At 35.9% G+C, this 16,335-nt stretch overlaps 1 protein-coding gene across 7 annotated transcripts in view; it reads right to left on the bottom strand.

Moving 5' to 3' along the window:
• Positions 1-317: 317 nt before the first annotated feature.
• Positions 318-16,335, bottom strand: part of RASGRP1 (RAS guanyl releasing protein 1) — a 38,779-nt gene continuing 22,761 nt past the window's right edge. For 6 of the 7 annotated variants that reach the window (XM_052695476.1, XM_052695479.1, XM_052695481.1 and 3 more), the window contains 10 exons: positions 15,318-15,434; positions 13,347-13,622; positions 11,676-11,756; positions 11,005-11,109; positions 9,326-9,435; positions 8,545-8,689; positions 7,373-7,409; positions 6,621-6,767; positions 5,753-6,132; positions 318-3,658 (listed from right to left, as the gene is read on the bottom strand). In XM_052695476.1, coding sequence (XP_052551436.1) covers positions 3,524-3,658; positions 5,753-6,132; positions 6,621-6,767; positions 7,373-7,409; positions 8,545-8,689; positions 9,326-9,435; positions 11,005-11,109; positions 11,676-11,756; positions 13,347-13,622; positions 15,318-15,434 — 1,533 coding nt within the window. In that variant the 3' untranslated portion in view covers positions 318-3,523. The remainder of the gene's footprint in view (positions 3,659-5,752; positions 6,133-6,620; positions 6,768-7,372; positions 7,410-8,544; positions 8,690-9,325; positions 9,436-11,004; positions 11,110-11,675; positions 11,757-13,346; positions 13,623-15,317; positions 15,435-16,335) is intronic. The other variant, XR_008209455.1, reaches the window with a different exon arrangement.

The raw sequence follows: 16,335 nt of genomic DNA, 5'->3' as shown, positions 1-16,335 counted from the left end.
CCCTAGTAGAAATTGCAGAAGCCTTGTTTAAGCTTACCTATCGTGCTGTAACATCTTTTGTGAATGAATGTTCTTAACAAAAGCAAGAGATAATGCTAATGAAGAACTGTGCTTGGGAATACCTTGAACAGTGTAATGGCAAAACAGTGTCTGTATTGTCTCAGACACTAAATGCTGAAAAAATAATCTGAAAATGCCCAGCTTCCCAAGTTCTCTTGGTGTCCTCAGGCTCAAGAATGTAAATGTAGACTTGAGACTCACATATACGAGGTCAGTCCTGCAGAAGTGTCCCAAATGACAGACTCGAGGAAAATGAATATATGTTGTTAAGGTTTCTTTCTTTTAGATACAAACTCAGAGACAAAGTACAATTTTAACATTTTTTTTTCTATTATAAATATTAAACTGATTTCTTACACTTTATATAAATGTTTACAGTCTGTACACTTTTTCAATCTTCATTAGTAGCACTGAAACAAAAATGGAGTAGAGATCAGTTCCCACAGGATAACAGATTGCTACTGTAACAAAGAATTCCAAAAGGTAATATTGTTTTGTATTTTCAAAAGTTTAAGTAAGCTATTTTAAAGGCAGTGGTCTTCAGTATTAACATTAGCTCTGGCCTTTTCATTGTTAGATCATTCCGTCTACTTACTTTCATCTTTTAAGGATCAGAATTCATACTTAGAAAATAAACAGTAGTTGGGGTATGAACATTTCATTTTTTCTTCCTTTCTGTACGTATATGAAACACAGCTGAGCCTGGAGAAAGAATAAAGGTGAGTGCTTTTCATTTATGTTAACTGTGACAAGATAATAGTTAAATGGTATTCAATACCAGTGCTTGCTGATGAGTCCTCTAAACAGCACTTAATACTGTCATTATATCATTTTTCCTAGCATAAAGTAGCAGTAAGATCAACAGAGATGTGGGTGATTTTTGCTCAGTAGCTTTGTCAGTTTTATCAGTATCCTTGTATAGTCAGTATTTGCTATTAACGCTATTATTTCATGCAGCAAAAAGGAAGTTGCAAAGTAATAACAAGGGATTACCACCAAAACAAAGCAACAACAACAACAACAAAACACTGCAAGAGGCTTTGGGCAAACACCTTGAAGGTAATTGGAGAGCTTTGAAATTTTTCAGGTATCAATAAATTCATCTGAAGCAGTACGTTTTCAGCATACGTGAAGTATCATGTATGGGTTCTGTAAGATGATCCTGCAAACAGATTGGGTCTAAGTCATTCTGTTTATAGGAACAGGGTGACAGAAAAGTAAGTTTTAATTTTAGACTGTACAAGTCTACAGTCTTGACTTGATTTTAAGCATTAAGTACTCAATGTTACCAACACAGTAACCTTTGGGTCAGTGTTGGCATTAGGGAACTTTCCAAATACTGATTCGTTAATTTTCTCCCTCTTCCACCCTCCTAGAATAGGCAAAGTGTGTGTGTATATATGTATGCATACACACACACATACAGAAATTCTGTTAGAATTGAAACCATAAGCAAGCAGAGTTTCCTTAGATGCACAAGATTTGCCAAATTTTGCTGCTCTTCTAAGGTATTTTCCAAATACATTGAAACATTTCCAACATTCATGCTGTTCCTTTTAATTGTTGTAGAAATAGACTTTTTATCTGCTAAGTGTGTATTAGAAATACTTCTCACTGTAGTCCTGCAGAGAGGACAAAAATCAAGAAGATCACAGAAAATTGGCAAAGCAAATGTGCAAATATGGTTTGAGAGCCATTCTGGTTGCTTCATTGATAAAAGTGCAATTTCATGTTAACTGTTAATAATTCAGGTTTAGTGTATGAGGAACAAAAGTTTCACAATCTTCACAACAGCTAGATTTGTCATATGCATTTAAATTCTTCACAGATCATATTTATTTACAGTAAGATAACAGAAAGTCTAATACTACTATTACTACTACTCTCTCCCTGTATTTGTCTTTATTTAGTCATGGATGCAGACACAACTCAAGTTCTAACCAGGAACTTAGAACCAGTAGATTTGTAAGTAGTTTCAGATTGACTTTTAAAAAAATAAATAAAGTATTAATATGCTTTACAATTAATGACTGTAAGCTGGAAACAGAGCATACATCTAAGCCACTGAACACGAAGCACACATGCTGTAGTAAGGGGTCAACTAAAAATTTAATCTGTCATGGACTTTGTAAACTAATTTGCAAGTTTTGAAGAGCACTAAGTATATTACAGAAGTACAGAATGTCAGGGATTGGAAGGGAGCTCCAAAGATCATCTAGTCCAACCCCCCTGCTGGAGCACGAAAGTATGTTGTAAATAGATATGTTAATTTCAGCTTCTGCTGTTTAAATGCTCGATGCCATCCATTTTTTATAAAAGCAAGTGAGTTTTATACAATTCTAAGAATTATTGTGAAATGCAAATTTTAAGATTGGCTCTTATGACTAAAAGATTCACCAGTAACTTGAAAGACGGATTTGTCATCTCCTAACAGTATGTACACATTGTAGTTCTAAGAAAACTACATTACTTCCCTAGCACCTTTCACTGTACAAAGTCTACACACGTAAGAGCACAGTCACCTTGACTCTTCACCTAAAGTGCGTATGAAATCTATGAGGGAAACTGAATAAATCCTGGTTAGAACCATAAGGTGTTAGAAACTGGAATACAATATCCACTGCATTGAGATTGCTATGCAGTTTCCTTCATAATATGGTCCTTAAGATACGACTCAGAAGTTACAACACTGGTATGCACTTTGATGTTAAAAAAAATAGTCAATGTTATCCCTGCATTATCTACAGTACAGGGAGAGCAAGCTACCCGTTAAGCCCAATGAGTAGTATTCCAAGCTGTAAACTGGAACACTGAAATGGAAGCTGAATTCACTCTCTCTAGTCTCTCTAGTCTCATGTTTTACCTTAATGAAGTTTTAAAACTTTTGTCAGTATGCCATAACAAAGTCTAAAGATCAGTTTAACTACTTGTATTAATATTCAATATGCTAAACTCTAGAAATAAAGATGACTGTCTACGTAATGTTTTTAATTGGTTTCAGCCACAATGAGAAAGAACTCTCCCTCTTAATGGAATACAGATTTACTTAAATGCTTATCTCTATTGAGTGTTTGTTTCTACAAACCTGAATTTGGGCCAAATTTGAAGTGACAGTCTTATGAGTAGCTACTTAGAGCACTTGTAGCGTGAGATGTGCAGCCAAGTCACTGTAGAATCCACATGGTCCTCACGTACAAAAGTTTCAGGAGCAGTGCCACTCCTTTCAAAAACAATCCCAGAAGATACTGTGTTCATTATGCAGATGATGCTAACATACCTTAAATTGAAGGAATTCATTTATAGACTTGGGAGTGTGTTTTCAGTAGGGAAATGTATAGAATAAAGAGAGTATTTATGTTTTAAAATCTTTTGGAGTGTCTTTCCAGTTCACTTGGTAAAGCAGCTTTTTCACAATTGTTCCCTTCAGTCTTACATTCTTCCAGAAGAAGCTTCCCCTCATCTGCTAGGAGCAGTCTTTGTGTTGTAGATTGTCAATAACATGATTTTTTCTCTGAATCGTAAGAGATTCAATTGTTTTATGTGCCTGCTCCAGTTGCATCTTTAAACCTTCATTGTCTGCCTTTAGAATATTTCTTTCCTAAGGAAACAAAAAAAAAAAAAGGTATTTGATTTTACATTTGTTTCAGGATTGTCTGGTTGTGCATGTAGGTTGACTGGCATAAAGATCAGTTGGTGTAGCTCTTAGCAGCAGGGAGCAGTATGTTATTTGACTGCTTTCTAAACCTGAAAGAAATTCAGGGCTACGAAAGTGATATTTGTTTTGTTTTTCTTGGGGGGTGAGGTGGGGGAGTGGAGAGGGCAACATGCCTAGATGTTTACCTACATAACTTTTTTTTCCAAAACCAAAATGCTGAAAGATAATTTGTAGGGACTATGCACTGAAAATAATTTTATCTTAATGAATTCTTATAGTTCTCTTCCTATCTGTCTCTAAGACAGTATCTATCTCTGGACAGTAATAAGTCCAGAAAACTCAATGGGAATGTGACTGTCATTTTGTTTGCTTACAGATTGGCACAGATTAGTGCTTTAGGGACTGTCTACTACATGCTATAGCAGTTAAAAAAAATAAATAAATACAGATCACATGTGCTCTATGAATGCAAAACTGAAAAGTGTGGACTGTGAATTTTAAAGGCAAATGCAATAAATAGACTATTCTGAACCTGAGCTACAGAAATATCTAGTGAGGTATTCAAAATCCAAGATGGAATTAACTGAAGCTAATGTTTTGAGTACATGAAGATACTCTAGATAGCAGTCTGGCTCCTGGGAGGAAAATGTCAGTTTCGCTGTTTCTTTTAAGATGGGTCATGTTAAAATTTTCTGGAAGCTGTTAAAAATATTCACAACAGTTAGATTAGAACAAACTTATTTTTATAACATATTAATCCAAAATGAGACCATGCCATGAGGATTAAGTAACCGGGAATACAAATATAAGATAGGTGTCAAGACATAGCTTTGCTGCTTTTCATATTCAGCAGTAGTCGCTGCTTATTGATCTCACTGGGCTGGAATTTAGACATGACATTGAAAATCCAAATTTCAAGTAGATGAATAAACAGTGAGCAACTTGATGGAGATATGATTATTTCACCCTGTTTTGTTCTGATTTCCTTTAAGAATATGCAAATCTGCAAGTATTTATATGGCTCTTAGAATTTAAATTATGCAAAATCTTCTTTCTTAAAAAAAAATACTTCTAAGTATTAGGAGCATCTTACTATCCTTTCAAAGCTCCTCCTTTTAGAAGCTTTGGTATATTCCTGTTGCTTATTATTTCAAGCCAAATAAGGAGCTTCAATCAAATTGTTCTAGACTGGTTTAGTATATTGTTTCATTATATAGGAGAAATGAAGCCGTACAGTGTATAACAGATTATACTATATTGCAGAAAATTTGATGCTAGTGCACTGAGCTGATTTGCCAGCATTGTAATCCACAAGGAAATGAATACAGGCAACTACCCCATGCATTATCTAGAACAGTTGTTTCCAAAGTAGATTGAGATATTCATGTAAAGAATGCTTATTTTTTAACTAAAAATGTTAAAACTGTGAGATTTACAATTCTTTATTTAACTCATGTGCATCTCCCTGAATGTTTTTTCTTCTGCGTTCTCTAAAGTGCTGTGAATTTCTGGTTTTGTCTAACATTGCTGTTTTAAATTTGTATTAGAAGTCATTATCTTTAGCTACAAGTATTTTTGTTAAGGAAGTGTTTATCTGTTTTCAACATTATGCTGTACATAAATAGAAGATTGTCAAACATGTTAAAACACTTATTCAGCATTCCCAGTCTTGTATTACATGTGTGGAAGACAATTCCTTAAATATAACTCATTTTATGGAGTAATACCTTTTCCTAAGCAGTCGGACTGTGGTCACAGACTTCCTTGTCACTTCTAAGGAAGACAGGGATCAATATAATCATAGTAAAGTCTTCGGAACACATTCCCTAAGGCCTATACTACTATTTAAATTTCTATTTGAAGTGAAGCATTGCTGGAGGTAAAGAGACTAAGAACTCATTATGTCCCTCAGGGATTGTTCTGGCAATTAATTATACTTGAGAACAGTGACAGAGTGACATCTTCCCACCCAGCCACATCCTCACACTCTTTACAGTACTGGTGTGTAAAACCAAATACGTTCCACTATGTACGTACCCGCTCAAGTTCCTGGTATGAGGGTTTATAGCTGTGGTGCTCGTGATGCTCCTCCTTCGTTTTCTGACTGGATTCCTTGTTTTCCCATTTAACATATGCTTTTTTACGGCTTAGTAATGGGCTTGGACGTGGGGATGGTGGGATGGGCTGGAGATAAGGATTTTCTAGTATCCTTTTCTCTTTCTTCTCCATTGACCTATGTGATACATCAACAGCCAGCAGTGTGGAGTCTGTCTGTATACCTTTATGAACTACGGCTGGTTTCAATCTTACTGAGATTTTCTGAGCTGAGGAGCCCATGAGCATAATAGTTCGGTCCTTGCTGTCTTCATTGTGTTCTACTACTCCATTTGGAAATGTGAATGGTCCTTCTTCTTGTCCTACAGAATATATATGGTAAATTGAGTCAAGAGGAGTTGTGGATTCCTAACACAAAGATACGTAAGTATCTACTTTATAGATTCCACATTGAAATTTTAGAATTGTACTAGTACAGCTGTTCCTTAATGTAACAACAACAGTAAAAACAAGCATACCAAGACCTGCTTCTTACAAGATGGGAGAGTTAAGGAAAGCTGGCAACTCTTCATTTCATGGCATTTAAGTTCTCATGAGAATCTGGCTGAAGACTTACTGAATTCTTGTGGAATTTGTGCACCTTACCTTGTTTGGTGTGAGGAGAGGTCTCCTAGAAATTTATTCACCTAAGACTTGAACTGGAATGCTTAGTTATAGTTATTAGGCTGATAAAACTCTGTAACTAACTAACAAAACTCAAAACAGTGCAGTACAACTTATCTTTAAAATAAAAGAAACAACTTAAAAATTATCTAGATCTTTGGAGCTTTTTAATGTGACCTTTCCTCACCATGGAATTGCTCTTTAACTGCTACTGTGCAGAGGCTTGAAGCAAGAGCAGATGTTGGGCTGCTGTCTGCAACAGAAGTTTTGTGTCTTCTCTTGCACTCTATCACAATCAGGTCTTTGCATTGCTTGTGGCAATTCATTCCACAGTCTGTAAACAAATGAAAGTATACACAATTCAGTGTCTCTGTTGTGCTTAAGATAACTCTCACACTGAGTTTTCTGCCCAAGAAGCAGGGAAATGTTTGTGATCCCTACATGCGTTACCTGAAACAACATAAACTAAGAAAGCTCTCTTCCTTTGCTATACACCTCAAAGGTCTTTTCATTTTGAAAATATCAAATAGCAACATTCGGTTGCAACAGATTTCTGACTGTAGAGTTGCAGAGAACGCAGATACCTGCATGAGTGGAAAACCCTACAAAATACTTGAGTCTGTTATACAGTTGTCACAGAGAGTTGATGTTCTCATTCATCAGAATAGAGGGGTCTGTTCCTCAACCCTCTGGATTCAGTGAAGATTTGCAAAGAGTAGAACAGTTCATTCAGCTTTGCATTTCTTCTGGAGCATCAATCTGTCATCTTAATTTTAAGTCAGCCTTCTCCTCCTTCAGAAGCCAGATTAAATAGGTCTACAACAATAGATCTTGGAATGATCAGGGCTGGTTTTTTATTGTTTGTTTTTTTCCTTTTTGTCATTCACCGTTAATTATAGATTAAATATAACAAAAAATAAAAAAAATAAAAATTCTTACCTTTGCATCTGAATCCTTGTTTAATTACTCCCCATAGCTGAAATTCAGACAAACAGAAAGGGTATTTATTTCTGCACGGTTTATACCTCCAGATATAGAAATCCGCTAAAAGCTCCACTCAGTTCTGAAATGTGAGCACCAGCAGAATACTTTGTTTTTCTATTCTTTTAATGGTAAAATCAAAATACGAACCATCTACCTCTTTAGTATAAATATTTTGTTTAGCAGGCAATATTTATATGTATGCTCCTTAATCACAAACAAAATAGCTTGACCTAGTCTCTAATGAATACATCAGCAGATCTGACAGCCCAAAGTAAAGCTGTGGAACTGGAGTAGATGGAGAATTTCATATCATCACTCTTGTTTGATCCCAGCTAAGCTAGGGAGCAGTAGGACTCAGTTTTACTAAATCTTCTTGTGCTAGGCAGGAATCATGTCACATCTGTACCAAACACGAGTTCATAAAATGATAGGATACCCTAAGTTGGAAAGGATTGACAAGGATCATTGACTCCAAATTCTTGCTCTGTATAGGACCACCCAGAATTCAAATCATATTTCTGACAGCATTGGCCAAATGGGGAGTCTATTCCAGCAAAGTGAAGAACCCTTTCCTAACACCTCAGCTGCCTGACGCAGCTCCATGCCATTCCCTCAGGTTCTGTCACTGTCAACAGAGAGCAGAGATCGCTGCTGCCCCTCTGAAGAGCTGCAGGCTGCCACAAGGCCTCTCCTCAGCTTCCTCTGCTCTGGGCTGAATAAACCAAGGGGCCTCAGGCACTCCACATTATCTGTTGCCTTCCAGACAGTTGAGCTTTTTCATAGTCCTCCTTTGGATGGTCTCTAATAGCACGAATTCTAACAGCTCAGTGGAGTGGAAATCTCTGAATTTGGAAGTCTTGTCTAAGTGACATAGCCAAACACAAGAAAGGAGCTGTGTTTAAGCACATAATACTACCATGACTGGAATGTATGAAAGGGCACATTACATAGCTACATGGGCAGCAGCCTTCTTTTCTTTGTAGGTTCACTGATGTTTTGTATAGGTTTTTGTAGGTCACATGAGGTAATTATCTGATAAAAACAGGTATTTGTCCAGACAATACTAACATAATTTGCCTTCAATTAAAAAAAAAAAAAAAAAAAAAGAATAAAAAAGGAGAGCTTACAAATCCAGCACAGTTGTCACAGAAAGTAGGTCTTAAGTAAGTGGTCTCCTGAAAGTTGTGAGAAAAGCCAAGTCCTAATTTGGAATAGATTGAGCTAGCCCTCATAAAGTAAGCGGTTATTTCATCCCTGCTAATCAGACCTTCCCTGAAAATAAACAAGAAAAGTTGTTTGTGAAGCATCTGTTTTCTTAAAAGCAAAAGAATTAAACATACCTTTTCTTTACAGTTTATAATGGCAATATCTTAATTGATCGAAACCTGCAGTGATATCAACAATTTTGTCAACTACTCCCAAAGTTTACAGAAGCTTCTCTGCACATTATAATTTCTGTAAGGATAATTTCTGTAAGCCTGTAAGGATAAATGAATAATCTGCATATGAGATGCAACTTCAAAACTATTTATTAGTTTTATTGATATTATTATCAGTTTTATTTTTCCACATTTTAAGGTGCTAAGAAGAATGTTCTTAATTTTTCCAAAATATACATTTGCCAATTCTGTTTTTGAGGGTCAGGTTCATTTTTTGAAAGTTATTCAGTGGTATATACTGTCATTCAAAAATATTCTATTTTTCTTTTATCTTTATTCTTCCTGCTACATCAACCACTGCTGTAAGCTCATTCACAAAACATTTGAATGATGCTTTTGTCAGTTATGTTTTTACTTTGCTGGTGAAGAGGATGATTTTACGATCCTAGTGATAGAAGAAGAGAAAACAAAACAAACAAGCCAGGGTTGATAAGCAGAACTGGGTGAAAGGAGATTTATGAGTACTCACGAGTCCTTAGCCATTACACAAAATGAGAATGGAAAACTGGCTGCTATCTTTTCAAATTCCTCTTGAGAAATGTAACCATCCTGATCGTGGTCGTAATTTTTGAAGACAGACTGTATAAGATAATAATAGAATAGTTTATTACAAGGGTAGAAGCTTATTACATTCGCACTTCAGAAACTGTCCACAATATTTAAAGCATTCCTCTCCCACTTTCCCTCAATATCTATTAAATAATATAAGAGTTTTTATATTTTTTTTTTCTTGAGTCTAAAGAAGCATTATGATTTCCTGATTCTTAGGAAAATGCAGATAGGTGATAGGTCAATACAGACACAACTGAATGGTTCACTACACAAGGCTAGCTCTTATTTACACAGTTCGCTCCAAAAGTAATACCTCTACGTATTTCCATAGAAATTACAACAGATAGAAAGAGCACAATAACACTATTTGATAGAACAAGTTCTCTGCTACAAAACCCTATTTCTAACTTGGTCACCACCATTAGCTATGCATTTTAATCAGCAGTGAACAGAAGCCTGCATGCCATGCTCGTAAAAATCTGCATAGCAGAGCCGACCCATTGTTTCACAGATACTATGACAGTGCCACTGCTGATACACTCCACCCACCACCTCACTGTTCTTGCATCCCCTGTTTGGTCTGAATAAACATTCAGAAAGCATCAATGAATGTTAGTGGGTGCCATTTTTTCTACATGGGGGAAATCAGTGATACACTACCACTCCATATGCACTTCCATGTCAGATGCCACTCTGTGTGACATCTCCATTGCCATCTGTTACTTGGCAACAAAATGTAACACAATGTTGACAGAAGGTTCAACATCTACTGCCATACCACCAGCATCCACCACTGATGTCAAGGGCCAACATAATAAAATAGCAGGCTTTACTTTCAGAGCGGACCTCATAGTTTCTCTTTAAGATCATCACTAAGGTCTACTTACACAACTTGTACTAATGCTTTCAATGATGGTCTCTCGACAAACCGCTGCAGCTGCCTGGCTTATTTGATCAGGTTAATGTTATGTGAGAATCAGTTATATGAAGACTTATTTCTACTTGTGGAATGACATTACCGACTGGGTTGGTCCTGGAGCAAGGAGCATATGTAGGACAAATTTAGAAATACACTCCAAAATAGTATGTGTTTATCAAGGGATAACAAGCAAGTCTTTAGAAGAAAAAGAGATGATGCAGGAATGTAAAGAAAATCTTTACTTCTCTCCACGTTTCTGTTTTGAAATCAGTCACCAATAAAACTGATGACCCAAATGAGAAAAAAAAAAAAAAAAGCAATGGCTGCTAGTAACAAAGCTGTTGAGAGGTCTGCTTTCAGATTCTACCAGTAACATGATGTTGAAGACCCTGCTAGAGTGGGAATACTTGTCTGCTTGAAAGAATGACTCTGGAAGAATACAAATCAACTTTCACATTCCTGGCTGGCTTCTTCGTTATTTAAGGAATTTCCTCTCATACCTCACTGCTAATGCTGTTTGAAGGTAGCAGAAATATCCATTTTGTGCAGACAGAAGTGCTAACAAACTCAGCACAGTTTTGAATGTAGCAATAGCTTGTTTCTTTCTTTGCATCCTTTTGTACCCAGCAGTTAAGACTACAACTGAGATATAAGGTAAATGGTCCAACCATACTTACATCCACCATCCTCTGAACATGTTTGCTGACTGTTTTCGGATCAGGTTTTGGGGCTACTCCTGAGGCCCAGTCTGCCACTACTGGTGGTCTGGAAGGTGTCAAAGGCTACAATAAATTGAATGAAACTTTATTAGTACCACACTAAAATATTTTTGATATTATACTTCTTTCAATTGTGACAATGGACTATGAAATAAAGGACTGCAGAAATGGCCTCTCGGACACAAAGTCATATTTTTGATAATTTTGTCATACTTCAACTTCCTTGAACTGTCTTTTCTTACATTGTCACAATTCACTGACTGCCCTATAAATTCACGATTTTTTTCCAAAACAGAATCAAAAACTGCAACATAAAACTCACAAATTTGATCATTTGAATCGCAGAAGAATCTTAACCTAAAAGAACCAGTATTGATTTTCAAGAGGAAGCCTGATGCCTCTGTACAAGTAACTGCATTTGTGTTTTTTAGGAAACCTGATACAGCATCAAGTCTCACATGCACTCTCCTTTATGTTTCATCATCAACCAAACATTTTTTTGCTTTAATGGATTTTGCTCAGTTTTGCTCCGTTTTCAGTTTTGCTGAAAATAAAATAAGATGGATGCAAGGGATATTAACTGCATTATTCATAAAGTTATTTTGTTAAGAATCTGGAAAGGTCCTTACAGCAGCTCGGTGACTTCTTGGCTCTCGTGCATATGAAAGTTCATAAATTTCATCTTCTGTGTAGTACAGATCAAGGGACAGCTGAAAATAAACAGAACATTAGCTTAATCCCAGAGCAGTTACTACTACTTGATTTACTTGTTCCTGGCCTGCATTCATATTTTTTGGTAGTCTGGTGTTTCAAGTTTGCACCTAGGAAAAAGAAAACAAAACAACGCTGCACAGGTGTTGAACATGATTTGAAATGGATGCATTTCTAAGTTCCAGTCTGTTGTTGCTACTGTCTGGAAATCTGTAACATTAACATTGCAAGTGACTGTAGGCATCAGCGTGTTAGTAAGTAACCTGAAAAAAACCTGTTACTGCCATGATATATTGATAGTTTTTCACGCAATGTAATCACCAGCCCATGAAATTCAACATCAACTTTAATTCTCATGAAACTTGAGTGAACCAGGTTGAATCAAGAAGTGCATGAGGAGGATGAAAGATGGACATGTATATATTTAGTTAGAATTTAACTATCAGCTGCAGTTATGCAGAGTGAGAAACATTATATTCAGATAAGTTCAGGAATTTGAAAAAGTTACCAAATGTACACCTTTGTTTATGGATGTGTCTTGCAAAATAGTATAGAAAATAATGTACTGACTGTCTCTTCAAACTGATTGCCTGTTGATAGGAAAGCAAAGGATACAGATTGTTGGGAAGAAAACAACAAAAAGCAAACACGAACACTATGTGCCCAGGAATATTAGTTGATGGGAAACTCTTGTTTTAAAGTGAAGTAATTATTTTATGTCCTGTAATACATACTTACATGAAATTGTGGCCCTCATTGCTCCTTAAAAGAACAAATAATCTCAAGTGCACAAGCATGTGCATGTTATCTACCAGATTTTGCTGAAATAGAGCGTGTAACCACAAACCAAAAGGAATGGTATATAGCTTATCCAATCTGAGATGCTTGATAGGGACAAACAAAACTAAGAAACAAGAAAGGTAGAATTTCTATTTTAATAAAGAGATAGTACTTAAATTTAAAAGGAGAAGCAAAATATTTTGTAGCATGTGCTAGGTAGTGTTAGTGTTATTCCCAAGATAGCACTGACTAAAGATGACTAGAAGCATAATGAAACAACATGACAGATTTTTATGTCAGATAGTTTCACAAGTACCAGAAGAAACCTGGCTGGAAATGTGGCATGTTTAACCTTTTCTTGAGTAATCCCCTCCATATAAACTTCCCAAATTTATATATTTTACAGGAGGCAACCTTATATGCAATCTTCTGCTTTCATAATGTAGCAAGGGAAACTTTCTACCTTTCTTCCTGCTTAGGTTCAGTTAGCAGAGGATTCAGAGTGTTTCATTAGGGAAAGATCAGAGATAATGTATGCTATTGTCATGGAACAGAAATATGAATGTTTTCTTCTTTTATAGAAATAATTGGAAGCATATTGCTCACGGTGTTTCTACCCTTGCTGCTTGGTAAATCAGCATCACTAGCTTTTTCTCCTCTTCTGCTACTATAGACTTCCATAAGGAGAAAAATATAGAATCTTATAACATTAGGTATTTATAATTAATATAATTCTCTATTTAGTTCAGTTTGAGGCAATTGAAAATTATTTTAAATACTGAAGTATTTCTCTATTCCAATAGACTTACCGTAAGCAAATGAACAAGGTCCATATTAGCCTCCAGGGGAAGTGGCATTTCCTGGAGCTGTATTAGCTCATTTATGTGGTTATAGAGAGAGTACAGTTTGCATATGTTAATTTTTTTGTCCTCTAAGTAGTCTGGCATAGCCTCATGAAGTGATATCAAGTCTTTCAGGTGGACCCCAAGGATTGGGATCTTAAAGTTAGTGCACTCATTATAAGCACGTCGATAACAGTCATAGTTTCTGCAAGATGAAAGCAGTTCTGTCATTTCATTAAACACCTAAAAATGAAAAGAAAATAGTCAAAAATAAAATAAAAATCAAACTGTCAAAATTCTTTCTGTTCTACTTATATGCCACAGTAATTTCCCATGTTATTCTTATGTAGCTTGTTCACAGCGGCTCCCAAAGTGGACTTTTCAAATGTAAATCTTAGGCTCCACATGAAATCTAGTTATTCACCTCACTTAAATTAATAACCTATTAATGCCAGTCTGTAATGCCAGTTTTCCTACATTCCCTATTTAGACAATGGAAAAAAAATACAACCCTCTAAAATCAAGGGGATGTGTCTGCAGATGTTGTGTCTCTGATCTTCCCAGAAGCAAGCGTCTTCACATTAAAATGTGAAATGTAATTCTCTGGCTCCCGAGTCACCAGTTGGAATTGCCACCTGAAACCCTATACTGTGCCTCCATAATATGGCCGGAATTCCTACAATTCAGGGTGGCATGTCAGTGCTTTGAAGAAAAACTTTTCCTTGAAAAGAAGAAAGAAACATACACTGTACCTTGTTGTGAAAGCCAAATGAATCCCAAGTCTAGCAATACATATATAGCAATATAAATACTTTCCTTAATTAAAACTATCAAGGCATAAAGCTGCATTTTAATATTATAAAGTTAATAGGACAATGTTTTACTGTGATTTGTAGAGTTCTTTGTTTGGTTGGTTTCTTTTTTGTTTGTTTTTCTTTGTGGAACTTCCTGTTTACCCACTCAATTTTTAACCTTCAGAAATCAGTCCTTTAATTAAATTTCAAAGTAAACTTTAAACTGGTAAAGCCACTACTTATCAGCCTTTATTTTCCGAGTTTTTATTAATATTTCTATAAAATGATGCAAAATGTTTTCCAAATGATGAGTAAATGTGCATTCCTCATGGTGAGTAAATTTGTACAAGCAACAACAACAACAAAACATGCCTTTAAAATAAGCTTGCTCAACTGGGTCAATGGATTTTAAGAAATACAACTGTTATCAGTGGAAGGGGATATTTCTGCTCTATATTACAGATATGCATTGTTCATTAAACCTGTTCATTATACTCTATGACCAAAGCAGGTTTGTTAGATGCCCATATGAATTCTTTCAGGAGTGGAGTGTATTAGTCTCTTAAGAGCAAATGATTAAAGCCATTTAATTGCTTAAAAAATAATAATAATAATAATGTTTTCTTAGTTTTAGTAGCTGGAATCTCAGCAAAATTATGACCACGTGCTTCTTATGGCTAAATTTATTCAAGTCTGACTAGATAAAGTCTATCACAGGGAAAGATCAGGTAAACAAAATTGGTCTTTCCAGTATTAAAGTGCAGAGGTCTGTGTTTGAGTTTTATAGACTCAAGCTAGTCAGCAAAAGTTTTGTTCTTAGATGTTGTAGGAACTAATTGTCTGCTTTCACATTTCAATGCTATTCTGTACTTCTGTGTGCTTCTAAATGAAAACAGGTGTTTTCATATCCAGATATTAAACAGAAACTTTAAAGTAGCTCTACAAATCTATGAAGGAGACATTGAAAGTGTAGGAGTAACTGATGTTTGTAAAAGGAAGTGACAAAAAAAACAGGAGTGAGGGAACTCTTCCTTTTTTTTCAGTCTGCTCTATGTCATGTCTAACAAAGTGAACTTGTTTGTTTTTGTGAGAAGTGACCAAAAAAGTTTAAATCTACACGATTCGTAAAAGTTAAAATACCAACCTTAATTACATCATGAGGAACACATGAGCTTGTTTCCTTGAGTCTGGAAATGGAACTGTGACAGAGACCTCCTATCACTGCCATTAATGTATTGAAATTCTGCAACTGGTGAAGCTTCTGCATTGACATACAAACAAATAGTATTCATTATTTAAAGCTGTTGTCGTTGTATTTAAAGTTGTACCATATGTACATTCAAATTCTGCATTTCCTCTATTATTCAGGACCAAATTCTTAGAAGTTTTGTACCACAATCTATTTGACTTCATTCACTCCAGTACTGGAATTGTGATTTTGGTGAGTGTAACATTCATTTGTTATTAAATAACAATAATTCCACATATACAGCAAGTCTTCAAAGGACTCCTCAGTATTTCTCCTTCTTCCCACAGTCTGCAACAGCACTGTCCAATTTCTTGTTTATGGTCACAGACGGACTAGTATGCAAAAACCATCAGTAGAAGGATAGCTTTGCTTCTATCACATGAAGCATAAGTAGAAGCAATTGTACTTAAGGCCAAAATCATCACAGCGGTTCATACATTGGAATGACAGGCATTTTCAACTTGACACTTCACAAACTGATTTGAAGAATATACTAATCTCATTTTTCTGTGAAAATACTTCCTTCAGAATGAATAGGAGAAAACTGTAGAGACTGAAGATACTGTGTATGGGGACTGTTAGGTCACAGCCTGAACCAGTGATTGAGCACTTGGAGAAGGGGTTTGACCAGCCTTGAGGGCACAGCTGCAAGCAATTCACTTGTGTGATCAGAAGGGGTGAACCCTCAGTTCCAAACCTCATTTAAGGGCTGGCAGCCACAAAGATGTTATCTCTACTTGGGGATTGCTTCCTGTGGGTCCTGATTTTGGAAAGGGGTAAGTGATTCCTTCTTTATTGTTGGACTGGCTGCTGATTTTCTTGGGTGCTCTGAAGCTGGTTAAAGGCAACTATAGTTGCTGCTGCCTATTCTTACATTGTAATATGTAAATACCTGGCATAAGACCATAGCATG

This window comes from Tympanuchus pallidicinctus, unplaced genomic scaffold, assembly GCF_026119805.1.
Source record: "Tympanuchus pallidicinctus isolate F22 unplaced genomic scaffold, pur_lepc_1.0 scaffold3, whole genome shotgun sequence".
Classification (NCBI taxonomy): domain Eukaryota; kingdom Metazoa; phylum Chordata; class Aves; order Galliformes; family Phasianidae; genus Tympanuchus; species Tympanuchus pallidicinctus.
Note: the sequence above shows the minus strand (reverse complement) of the source record. Positions and strands in the feature narration are given on the sequence as shown.